We start from the raw sequence: 13,482 nt of genomic DNA on the forward strand, positions 1-13,482 counted from the left end.
ATTCCCCTCTGTGGGTTTGTCAGACCCACAAGGACAGCACTGTGGTTTGTGGGATCTTCTCCTAGCAACTCCTACCAGCATCAGAATTACTTGGGCAGCTGAATCTTCATATCTCACACTAAAAGTTTGCTACTTGGCACTGCTTTATGTGCAGATTTCATATGCCCATATCTCTGGTTATTTGCACAAGGTTTACTTCAGTTTCCTGCCATCTTAAAAATACTTTTAATGACAGCTTTATGCTATTACTTACTGAGCTTCTCTGCTGTATTTCTTTGTATTTGGAAAAAAAAAATAAAGAAGAAGATATGGTCCCTGCCCCGAGAAGACTATGATTAAAACAAGATCAGCATTCTAGAAACATATATTCTAGCTGGCCTCTAACTGGATGGTCTGTTTAGTTTTGTTTTGATGTATTGTATGAAGCAGCATTTAACAGATGTTGGGAAATTAGCTCTCTGAGCTTCTTGTATAAACTTAGAGCAGAGATTCATGTGTATGAATTAATTTCATCACTGAATGTGGGTATTAATGTCATCAGGCATTTTTAAATGTTTGTGCCTATTCTGCTGTACTTTGAGGCCTTCTTGCCAGAAAATATAGAAACTACTTAGGAGAAAGTGCCTCAGTTGTAGCAATATTTTCTAGCACCATACTGATGATTCTCTTCTGTGGTGAGAGATGTTGCCTTGTACAAGCCCAGCAGTGGAAAAAAAGGAAGAAAAGTGTCAATTGTTTCATTACATACCCTCTACACACAGTTTTGACCAAAAAAACATCCCCCAAAAAACCCAAAGTGGAGGGGTCTCCCTGTGTCTTTATGCCAAGTTGTCCCTCTTATTTTCAGTAATGCTAATTTATCATGCAAATCCTGTAGTTGATATTCTTATGGCTGCTCATATCCCAGCTGAAACAGCACACATCCAGCAAGGTGACAGATTTTCCCACTCCTCTTTGCCAGGAGAATCGAGTGCTGAGGATTAGATTCCCTTTTACAGCTTCCAGGATAAAGTCACACCAGCATGAGGGAGGGGAGCTGACAAAGCAAGGCTTGCCCCTCTGTGCTGTGTATGGGCAAGAAAACGAGGCAGGTCAGGCAGAGAATGGAAACAAGACCTGGGACAAAGCCTAAAACAGAACAGAATTAGAAAGGAAGTGTAGCTGACAAACTGACGCAGAGATTTCATAATTTCCACCTGTATTTAATGTACTTTACATATCACATCTGTATTTTTTTTTATTTTTTTTTTTTTATTTTGTGGCCTCCTTAGTTTAATTTTCATACATTGAAGTCTTAAGTGCTTCTAAAACAACAGCTATGGTTTTAAAAGATCATTTCACACCCACCCCACTCAAATTACAACAGACATGCAATATTAATTTAGGGTGAGTGGGAACAGATGTTATCAAAATCACCCTCTTACCTGCCAGCTCCATCAAATTTTCCAGTGCTTGGATATTTTCTTCCACTGATGTGTGAAATTTTATTTTAATGTTCTCTGTGTCTTTTTTCCCCCCTCAGATGTTTCATCCAGTTACTAAACCTGCATATGGCTTCCTCCTCTATCAGCTGTCCGAGCTAAAACAATACTTTGTGACAATCACTAAACAGAAAAGCATCTCTGAAGATACTGATGTGATTAGGTGTGAGGCCAAGAGCCTGTTTTTTTTTTTAATAAAAAAAGTGCTAGAAGAGCACTTTATAACCACAGTAAATCAAAGTTTGGGCTAGACAACACAGCAGAGAAGTCACGTGATGTGAAATATGAGTTGGGGGAGAATGCAATAGAGAGGGAAGTGAAAAGGTATATTTAAACTGGATTTTCATTTTCCAGTGTTACCAAAGTGTGAGTTAACCAGTCAGCTTTTCTTTGCTGACTCTGAATTCTCTTCCTTACTTCAATATTGTGCTGCTAACACACAACTGCACAGCAAAACATGCAGATATGAGCACTCTCTGTGCCTCAGGCCTGTGAAACACAGCACTATGGTAACACAGCACTAAATCTGGACAATGCACCCTGTCCCTCAGCAAGGACTAAGAGCTCAGGATCAGCTTCATGGTAACAGCTTTTCAGCTGTCTGGAATGGAGGCAAAGTGAGTTTTATCTTCCCACAATGTACTTTGTGGAGCTATCCATATTGGGTCAAATTTGGAAGAAGCACTGAAAGATTTTTTAATACACAACTGTGCCATACACCAACAGAAAGCAAAGTGCATTGCAAAGGAGGGAAGCATCACTGCCCATATTTCATGATACACAGTATTCAGACAAAAAAAAAAAAAGCAACACAATGGTCAGGTCTGAGGTGTGGTTCAGGTCTCCACTGCCTTATCCACCAGAAATATTGTGACTCTAACTGGCAGTTAGCAGGATTGTTCATATTCTCATAATATATTCATAATATTCAATCCTATCATTCTTTATATTAAATCCCATGTTTATCAACAAATGGATAAATTACAAACCCTACAGTGCACTCTATGCAGCCTGATATTTTTTTTCCCTAGTTTAATGCCTACAGAATCAAGGCAGAATTATGTCAATCTTTTGTGAAAATGAGCATAATTTTAAATTCTGTAAACTGGCAAAAGCAATAATAGTACCCATATAAAAATATGCACTGCTTGTCAAGTTTCATATCTTTACATAGAAAGTGAAAGATAAAGCTCACAATTTCCTATAATTATGCTTTGATTACAAATTATTTAATGTTCTATATTATTCTTAATATAAAGAAGTTGATTGTATGCAATACACAGTGTCCTGAGTTGCTCTGTCTACTTTTGTGCTTAACTTTATTTTCCAAAAACATGATGTAACATTAATTCTAGCATAGAATTCAGGTTTGTTTAAACTTGGTTTCTTTCTGTGACATTGTATCAGGGACCCATTTGGATTTAAACATCTCACAGGAATTGTGCTGTTTAGAAACATGTGCTGCCATCGTGTGGATATTAAGAAGTGCAAAAAATAGCTTTAAAAAAAAATTGGGAAACGGGTATTTGTTATTGGGTATCTGTATTTGTTATCGTGAATTTGATGAATTATAAATACATATGATATAAGAGCTCTGCACAAATCTGTGGGTTCAACGCTGCTAATGGAATCAGGAATATTGATTCAATCCTGTTGGTTTGCAGCTCCAGAAATCCTTTCCAATGAGCACAAAGTGATCAAAGCACACAAGTCTCCAAGCTACTTTTAATTGGCACTCAATTCCAACATGACCTGCGTTTGTACTCATTCCTGTATCTGTTTATCTCTTTGTTTTTCCTCTAACTCTTTGCAAAATTTGTTTTTGTACAGCGTGCATTGCTTTCCTTCCACTCTAACACACACTCAAACTCTCCTACCCAAAACATTGGCCACCCAGGCACCCTCCCACACAGTCCTCATTCCTGCATGAGTTTACACGAAGCTTTGTTTCAGAAATGGTTTTGGTTTAAGGCCTCTTCTTGTTTCCTACATTTGACCCAGAGTTAAGAGACTTAGAGTCAAAATAGCTGCATTTGATACCAGTAAAAGTCCACAATGGCCAAGTTAGAAACACTACAGTGCTGTCATGAAGTTTAAGTCTTATTAAACTTAAGTATCTACAAAACTTTATCCACTACACTTTAGTATCTAAAAAAATATAAGCAGATTTATGTCAATCCATTGTGAAAATGTGCAAATTTTAACCTCTGAATATTGGACTATTAAACCCTCTAGAAAAACTTTGCATCTCATGTTAATTATCCTTACATAGAAAATAAAAGGAAAAAATTAAAAAAGTCCCTAAAGATAATTTCCTCTATGACAGCCCATCTCTAATAAGTCTGTAAAAGTTTGCACAAAATGAGTGTGATTCCAAGGCTGTCCTCTGCAGTCCTTCAAAGCAAACTTGCTTGTCACAGCAGCATGATCTGCCTGCTGCTCAGACACCCTGTATGCCAAATGCCAGTTGATGCTACAGTCTGCTGACTTAATTTATATTGCATAAAGGTAAAACTTTGTAAGCCTTGCCTGTGGGCTTCAGATTATTTGGGAATAGAGCTGAAAGATATGTTTGGACCAACCCCTTCTTTTGTGGAAGTTTAGTGGGAATCTTTTATGAATGGAGATCAGTGTTGTATTTTACTCAGGTACTCACATTGTACAGAAAGAGCCTGCTCCTGTGGTACAGTAGGACATGAAATAAATATATATTTAACTAAATGGATATCATGGAATGCCATACAGTAGAAGATTATCTGAGATGCTTTTTCAGCTTCTACATAAAGACAGGTAAATCTGCAGTAATGATATCTGTTTTCCAAGTCTTTGCATTTTATATTTGGTTGATTTTGTTTTTAAGAAAATGTAAGTTTCAAAGGCCTTATTTTTTCTTTTCATGTGGCTACTCTGATGTCTAGGTAGGAATATAGACTACAATCTTTTTCTTACTGGATGAACTTGCAGCATGTCATATCTGTTTTCTGCTTTGGCATTTACTTTCATGAAACTTGTGGGTACCCAATTTTCTTTGACAATTTTACCTGATTTTCAAACTTGTTAGAAATTACAATGGATTGGAAAATGCTGGGTGGGTGAGAAGTAAATGGAACATGGTGGTGCATGGAAAAGGCTGTTGTAAGTCTCTAGTCTGTATCACTGTGCTCAAGTTCTTGATTTCCTGATATTAAAGTGTTTAGAATACATGGAAAAACATAAAAAACTCAATTTATATCCATGAATTAGAAGCTAATTTCAAGATAAAAGAATCCCACTTGTGATTTAATAATTGGCAATGTTGTGCTAGATGGTGGGTGGAACCAACTTTCTTTCAGCTGAACTTTAAATGTCAAAGCATCTCATGATAACTTTGCGTGTGTTTGGTTTTCAGTGTTTTGGAAACTGTCCACTCATCCTTTTAAAAATTGTGACACTGGTTTGGCTGTGGAAGAATTGATTAAATATACTCCAAGTGCCAGTAATTTAATGAAAATCTGTTAGGTTTCCTGGGTGCCGACAACTTCTGTCATCAGTGAAGGTGAAAATGGGAAAAGGAGCCTTTCCTGATTAACAATTTTCAATGTGTTGTTCCTCAAACATTAAGAGTTTTTCACCCATTATAACCTTGATGAGTTAATGAAATTATGCAATATTACTAATGGCAGACTTTCGTTTCTATTTTTAAAACAAACATCTCTGAAATCTAAACAGAAAGAAACAAGAATTAGAATCTCATCAACCTCTCCTGGCTGTAGTCTTGGGCTTTTACATTCTCTGTCTTTTCATGAAACTCATTCCTCTTATACCCTTCTGGGAAAGCTTGGGGTCTGTCAAACATTGTACCATCTTCAGGACTAGGATTTCCTGTTATTATCACCCAGTAATTCTTATCGTCTTCAACTCTGTGGGAGTCGAGATAATTGTGACAAATAACTTCAAATTCTCTTCCAAAATGAGACCTGCAAAGTCAAAAGAGATAGGATAGGCAGGGAGAATTAACATAAATACAAATTCAGCAAATCTTCATTACTTGTGAATTGTTTGAGATTTTCTCATTTTTCTCTTGGTTTACTCAAAAATAGCACCATGCACTTTCAAATACCAGACCCTTACAACAAACACATTAACCCACTTTTTTTCCTATGAATAATATAGGAATTTGAAATTCAAACTAAATGCCACCTTTCTAGCCTCAGAGCTACAAGTGCCCCAGCAGAATAAGGCACTAATACACCAACTCATTGGCCCTCATTCCCACTTCTCTCTGACTGAGGAGGTTTCTGACTACTTAATAACTCCTTCAGCCTGAAACTTTCAGACTTTCATCTTCAAAAACCTTACACAAATCCTCAGTCAAATCTTGCTAAGAAGTTAATGGAAAACATTAGTATACTACTTAGCAAGGCCTAATCAATATTAATTTAATGCATGTATATTAACTGAATTGAGGGATTAACTTCAATTTGTTGAGACGTTGATTGAGATGAACATAAGCATATAGAGTTCTATGCAATGTGATTTTATTTAGTTCCTTTGTTCCTTACACTTCTTAGTATATAAATTTTTTCCTTCAAAAGTAATCAAAAAAACTGACATTGCTAAAGATATTCAAAGGGAAAACCACCAAGAAACTAGAGAAAACTAAAAACATGATATGATAATGAAAAATTAAAAAAAACCCAACCAAACAACTAAATCTGATCCAACTGCCTGCAGCAACACAGCAGCACATGTCTCAGCCAAGAAGTAAAATAAGGGAAAGGAGAATGGCATTCTGCATTATTTTCCATTTCTTCAGTGCATTCCTAAAGTACCTCTCTTGCTCCTCACAGTAATTCTTGATGTTGGCACATCACTGTGCACGCCCCTGCCAGTTTAAGTTATTCTTACCACACACTGAAGGTTCTTGGAACGGCTAAGTTGCGATTGGTGTAGCAATGAGTAATAATAATTTTAGTTTCTGCCTGGAAAAAAAAGAACAAATTTTTTGAAGGCACTTGACAAACATTTTTAAACCAAAATTGTGAATAAAAACTGTCTTCAACAATTAGTGAATTCTGACTGTGTTTATTAGTGAGCTTATTCATGTAAATGAGTCTTAGTTCAAGGCTGTAAAGGAATAGTTGTATTTGTGATATTCTGTTGTACACCAGCATTTCAGGAAGCCTAGCAGTTATCTGGTACAGGAAAACACTGTATTTACAAAAGGTTTAAAACATTTGGAAAATCATCCACTTATTCAGATGACTTGAGAATTTCATTAGACATTTAATGTACATACAGGACCTCTTATTTAATCACATCTCCAAATATTGGAAATGGAATTTACTGTCTCAAAAGGTCTGAAAAACAGGTAAGTAATGCACCCTCACAACATGATAATGTCAACCTTTGAAAATTTCAAAGTCTACCTCAAAATGAACAGTAGAAACAAATACTAAAATAAGCAAATTCCCTAATTAAAGAGATTGTTCCTTCCCTCTCCCCCTTCCTAAGAGTAGAGGTCAGAACCAGCATAAGGGAAATATGTGAATAAAATCAACATAACATTGTTTTTCTTAGTAGTCCACCTGTTTCAGTTAAATTTTTGTAACATTTCCTACAGTTTAAATTTCTTACAGGAACTGGAAATCCTTCACGTTCAAGACGCAGTTGTGGATTCAAGGACTTAGCTTGCCAGAAAGTCAAATAGGAAAGCTCAGATGTCAAATATACTTTCTGAAGGCGAGATTTTTTAGCAAAATCTTTAAATGTTTTGTGGTCACTTGCCAGATAAAACTGTAAATAAAAATATACATTAAGGACAGTATTAATGAAAAGAAACAAGATATGTAATTTTAAAATATATTTTTGAACAAAAAACCTTTTCCCTTGGCTCCTGACAGATCAGTCTTACCAGCTAAAACTATGCAGGCAAAACCCATAGGATAGATTCTATATGCAGATTTATGAATGCTCTTTTAAAATGGAAGTTACACTCCAAATAATTTTATCTCACCAAAGTGATTGTTGAAAAGAAAAACTTTTTCAAAGCTATGGTGATTTATTTTGAGTGCATACATACATGTAATGCCTTATTTGCTTTTAATTTGCAGAGGGGAAGAATGTTAATATTTAATAGAAATCTGTTTCCTCAGAATGACAGAATAGTGCATGACTTTATATTCCTACTGTGGATTATCTTCATCGGAAAGGAAATCTCAGATTCTCTTCTGAGTTGGAAGGGACCCACAAGGATTAAGGCCAACTCTTAAGTGAATTGTTGAAAGTGAAAAAACCCTAAAATCTCCTTGAAGAATTTTTTCCTGATTCACAGTCTAATTGTGATTTCTTTTTCTTTCCTTTTTTAGATTTCCTTTATTCAGTCATTCTGGCTAACAGCCCCTTTGGTCTGCACACCTGAACTCAGACAAGTAGCATAAACTTTCAAATTAGGTATTACTTATCTTGGTCCATGCATGGTTCTGAACCTGTTCTGTAAAACTAAGATGTTGCACAATTGTACAGCTTTATCTGTCTGTTCTTAGAGGGATTCAATGCACATTATTGGTGTATGCTACCACTGCCAGTTGCAGCTTTATTGCCTTACCAGTTTGTCAGAAACCCCTCCTTTTGTCCCAAGAACAAAGTTTTGCCCGTATCTAAGTGGTTCACCCACTGCACTTCCATCAACACTGTAAAAATTGTAAAAAGGAAAAAAGGTACATTAAAATCATCAGTTGTACTATTGGTTTAGGTTTTTTGTCTCTTTTGGTCTACAGTGAGATGTTGCTTTGTGACATTTTGTATTATTTACCTTTTAAAATAGGTAAAATATCTTAACCTAAGGCAGAGCCTTTGACTATTGAGCAAGACCCTGTCCTCCTGTTTCTTCTCCAACAAACAGCAGCAAATTAAATACATATTTGAGAGAGAGAATATGCTGGATGTTTTAGAACAGAACCATGTCCACTTCATGGAAAGCAAAAGCAATTACACATATTTGTGCTTGCAGGAGAGAGAATATTAATAGTAGTGATATTTGGACATGTTTTGTCTGCAAAAAAAAATAGCTGCAGAATTTACCAAATGATACAGTGAACTTGATTTTATCTTCACACCTAAGCTGATTTAGAGGTCTTGGAATGAATCAAAGTAATATACAGCACAGAATTAAGCTTAATACATGACTGAAGACTCTTTCTTAAATAAATTAAATTTACTCATATACATTTGTATATTAGCAAACTTTGTTACATATTTCTCAAAGCAATATACCTGAAGCTAAATCAAGAATTGAAAACAACTCAGAATAAAGTAGCAGACCTTACAATACAGAAAGCATTTCGACCTATGGGCTCCACGCTCTTGACTGCACTAAGTCCACGTGAGACCTGCAGGGGTTCGTCCTTGTACAGGGATATTTCCTCCATGTCGACAGCCAGAGTCACATCACCACGCATTTCGGGCTCCTTCTCCTCCGAGGTCCCTTCCAAATCCGAGGATTTTTTGTCTGGGTTCATAAGCAACACGGTGTCTCCAAAGTGAACAAATCCGTCAGAAGATACCGACAGCTCTACCTAAATTAGAATTTACATAGTATTTTATAGAGGTATCTGAACCCACCATCAGAAGTATTTTAATATATAAATTCCATAGCATTCTTAGAGCATGCAGAACAATAATAAGAGTTATGCCACTCTGTGGGGGGGAGTCATGGGGTGGTGGACATAACCCTCTTTAAAAATTACCCTCTTGAAAATATTCTCTTGAAGTTTTGCTAATCTCTGTATTAAAAGTTGTCCTTGCTCTCTCTTACGGATAAAATCCCTCAGGAGTTCCTGTTGGCAAAGGAGAGAGGAGCAGATATGTTATCCAGCACCCACAATCTCGCGTTTAAAGTGGATTTAGAGATCCGGGGAGCAGCCCGGAGCGGGGCAGGCGGGATGCCCGGGGATGGCGGTACCTGCTGCGCGTACTCCTCCTCCAGCCAGTTCCCCATGCGGACCCCGAGCCTGTAGGAGGCCATGGCCGGGTCGGGCCGCGTCCCACGTCGCCATAGCGACCGCGCCGCGCCGCGATTGGTCAGCCCGGAGAGGGCGGGGCCGGATTGGCCCCGGTGGGGGGGCAGGGGCGGGGCCTGAGCAGCGCTGAGGGGGGAGGGGAGTGTGAGGGACTGCGAGTTGTGGAATCCTTGAGAGGGGAAAAGAGCGTTCGGCTCATCCCGTCCCACTGTAAATCCAACACTGCCAGGTCCACGCGAAACCGCGCCCCCAAGTCCACACATCTCTTAAATATCTGTTGGGGAGGTGACTCCACCGCTGCCCTGGGTAGTTTGTTCCCGTGCTTGGCAATCCTTCCAGTTTCCAGTCTGAATTTCAACAGAGCAACTGTGAACAGCTGAGGCTGTTTGCTCTTGTCCTACCACTTAACATTTCAGTCTCTTCTCCCGAGCAGTAAGAACAGCTCAGGTCACTCAAGTGCACCTCCTCAGGCAGTGGCCTTTTACACTCCATATTAGACAAAGGGCTGCAAAAGTTTAGCACAATAAATTAGTTCACTCCATTATCACTGTACTATCGGTGAATGCTGTCAATCATAGAATAGTTTGGGTTGAAAGGGACCCTTAAAATCATCTCGTTTCAGCCCTCCCCTGCCGTGGACAGGGACGCCTTCACCAACCCAGGTTGCTCCAAGCCCCATCCATCCTGGCCTTGGACATTTCTGGGGACGGGGCAGCCACAACCTCTCTAAGCCCTTATTGTGAAAAACTTCATGTTTCGTGTGAGTCAATGCATCAGGGGGATGTTTTGATTGTAAATGTTTTGCTTTGTTGTTATCTTGGTTTGAAATCTACATGGCAAGTGAAGCTAAGTGAGTATGCCATGTGTTTATTTTCCAGACAGACTAAGCCAATGATCTTCAGAGATGGTGTGGGTCCTTGCACAACGCATTTAATCCCTTTACAACTGTCACTGTTTTCTTGAAAGCTTGCTATTATAACATTTCAATGCTGGACAACTTACAAAGGTTAAAATAGATGGGATTTTTGCATGGACAGCTGTGCTACATGTTATTATGTGATTGTCAAGCAGTTTTGACAGTAATTCATGTGAATCTTGGCTTTTTCCTGTTTGTTTTTTTACCCAAAAGTTATTACTCAAAAAGTTATTTAGCACATGCCAAACTTTTTAAGGACCAAATGCTATCAATTTTTGTTCAAATAGCACCACTCAGTGTTCAGTTGTGGTAAGTGACGCTTTCCTACACCTAGCTCTGTTGTCAGCAGTGCTGAAACTGTGATTAAAATAAGGAAGAAACTTCGTTCATCTTAACCGAATGTCAAAAGCCAAACATTTTTTTCTTGTTTCAGAATTAAGACACTTAAATCAATATTCAGTAATAAATCATTGTTACAAAATCATCTATTGTATTTAGCCGTGTCATTAAGAGCAGGTGAGCTGTCTTGCTGTAGCACGTAGTTATATATAGAATTCACAGCAAGCTTCCATAGTTTTGTAGCCTTATGCAATGTCTGTACTTAGTTTCTTATACATTCTGATGCAGAGATAAGTATTTGTACTAAAATGCAACTGTGCACAGAGAAATCTCCAAGCATCTCTTAGCAGGAAGATCGAAGGAAGGATTTAGTTACTGATTATGTAGTAGTTCCTGTAAACAAAGAAAAGCCACTCCCTATAAAGATGTTTGAAAACTGAGCATCTTTCCTGCAGGAAAGATTACAGGCCTATTCAACTCAGCTCAGTTTCCTTTTGTGCAGATAAAATCTGTGTTTACTCCTAACAGTTGTTTGCTTTATTAAATGGTGTGAAGAAAAGCTGTGCTTGTAAAAGAATTGATCTATGTTTTGTGTGCCAAGCTATGCCAGAATACAAATTGACCAGAATTAAAGGTCCGTGGGATTTACTGAAAACAATAGTATTACCCTTTTCTTTTTAAGTCATTGTTAAATAAAATTATAGCCAGCAGCTTTCAGAGACTCTTCTCCTACTGTTTGGAGTTACAGATCTTTTACCTTTTTTATCTTCTCCTTTTGTTTTTTTAATAAAAGATAACTAGATGGTTGAGAAGACCCCACATAGCACATAGAGCTGTCTAAGCCATTAGTTTGCATAAAAAGTTGGGCTAGTTAGAATTTTAGTTGCCTTAAACTTGTCAGAAATGTGTCAGCTAGAATATGTTTTAAATGCTTTAAACTATAAATGCATTGGTATATACCAATAGTACAAATTATTGTGTGTGGTCCAATCTGGCTAACAGGAATGAATGAAAACATATATTAAGTCCTTGAAAGATGAATATGATCTTAGAGAAAGTGGCAGAGCAAAAAATATTAAAAATATGTTATCAAATCACACACATGTTGGATGAAAATGTTTTTAATACCTGCCTTTTCTGCCTTGGGAGTGTGTCTATGGATTTTTTCCCTGTTTCCTTTTTCCTTTTGAAAATTGTGAATGTGCCAAATTTGATTAACAATACAGACTTAATAATGCTGCACAGGAGTAAAACCTTCTCTGGTACAATTTTTCTCCTTTCATGTTATTATTTTACACTAGCATTATTCTGACACATGCTTTGAATCGGTTTTCTTTGCTGTTACTAGGTTTATGGCTGTGATTAATCTGAATTAAATGTGAATTAAAGTGATTAATCTGCTTGTTAATAATATAACTACAGTTTCTTATTCTAACCTATGCCCCAAACACTCCTCTGTTCACAGAACAAAAGGAATGAAGTGGTTTATGTGATATGATTTAAGGATTGTTGTTTTGCTACTTGTGGGGATGCCTCCCATTTTGGCTGTGAACTCAGTGTGGAGTTTTCCTTTAATGCTTTTTCCTGGGAAACAGTGAACCTGTTCATGGTGCATTATTTTCTGAAATGCAGCAATCCATTAAACAGATCTTTAAGTCTACCTTTGACAGGAACGAGGAGCAGGATTCTTGTGTGCCATATTGGCAGTAAGTTTGCTGATACAGGTACATGAGTGGAAATTGACCCTATATGGGTCAGGTTAAAGACAGCCAAAATATTATTGTTCATTTGGTGTTTTATAACAAAAAGATTCTGCTGGAGAAGGAGGGAAGGGAAAGGGAAGAATTTGTAGTGTGTCTAAGACCACCAAAAACTTGCCAGTTTGCTAGTTTGGATTGAGTCATCTCCATGGTGCTTTCTACGGGTTTCTAATTTAGATTTGTACAGAGAATTCTCGTCCTGGAAATTTTGTAATGAATGTTGTCTCTTCAAATTGAGATGTTCCATCATGATTGACTGTGCCAGCTATTTGAAGATTTTCTCCTCTGCCTGGCTGAATTTTGTTCAACAGATGGACTTGAAAAACCGCTAGAGTTCTGTAACTCACAGAAAAATATTGTCATTCCAGAAACAGTAATTTATGAAAAGAATATAGAAATTTAAAACTATATGTCCAAGAAATAACACTGTCTTTTTCAGAGATCTGTATTAAATCCAAATAAGTTAAAATACTTTCATCAGCAATAAATAGTTTAGTGTGAAGAGAAACACCATTGACAAAGCACTTTTGCTTCTTACGTTTATCTCTTCACAGGACTCTGCATTATGTATGTCTCCCTTAGGCAATTTAAAAATGCTCATTTTCCGAGCTGTGGAGTATTTTTCCAAGGTGTCTGACCAGAACAATGAGACCGGCCATGTTATTGGCTAAGAGAAAGTCTCAGCTGGCATCTTTTAAGAACTGCTTGCTGGGGACCTACTTGAGGAGACTTGTGATGTTCACCCTCTTCCAAGGTATGGAGTGCATTGCATGTGCTGAACTGCAGAGTTCTGTCATCAGCCACAGGCACTGACACAAAATCATTGTGGCTGAGGCATGGTCCTATTTATAGTGGAAATCGGGGTGGAAATCAGGTCACTGTCTCTCATGGTTACTGATCTGTTTAAACTTAAGTTTCCATGAATACTCATGCTTGAGATTTTGAAATTTGCTTTTTGTTAGCAACTTTTGTATGTAAAAAGCAGC

At 37.5% G+C, this 13,482-nt stretch overlaps 1 protein-coding gene and 1 long non-coding RNA gene across 5 annotated transcripts in view; one reads left to right on the forward strand and one right to left on the reverse strand.

Annotated features, from left to right (window-relative positions):
• Positions 1-2,798, forward strand: part of LOC107209389 — a 32,716-nt gene extending 29,918 nt beyond the window's left edge. For all 4 annotated transcript variants that reach the window (XR_004498848.1, XR_004498846.1, XR_004498845.1 and 1 more), the window contains one exon: positions 1,523-2,798. This is a non-coding gene — a long non-coding RNA (uncharacterized LOC107209389). The remainder of the gene's footprint in view (positions 1-1,522) is intronic.
• A 1,598-nt stretch (positions 2,799-4,396) lies between these two features.
• CFAP161 (cilia and flagella associated protein 161) lies at positions 4,397-9,535 on the reverse strand. The gene is made up of 7 exons (XM_015639071.2): positions 9,424-9,535; positions 9,209-9,298; positions 8,784-9,037; positions 8,068-8,152; positions 7,098-7,256; positions 6,369-6,442; positions 4,397-5,437 (listed from the first exon to the last, which is right to left on the reverse strand). The coding sequence occupies exons 1-7, from the start codon at positions 9,484-9,486 to the stop codon at positions 5,203-5,205; spliced, it is 960 nt and encodes a 319-aa protein (XP_015494557.1). The 5' UTR covers positions 9,487-9,535; the 3' UTR covers positions 4,397-5,202.
• Positions 9,536-13,482: the final 3,947 nt, after the last annotated feature.

Source organism: Parus major, chromosome 10 (assembly GCF_001522545.3).
Source record: "Parus major isolate Abel chromosome 10, Parus_major1.1, whole genome shotgun sequence".
Classification (NCBI taxonomy): domain Eukaryota; kingdom Metazoa; phylum Chordata; class Aves; order Passeriformes; family Paridae; genus Parus; species Parus major.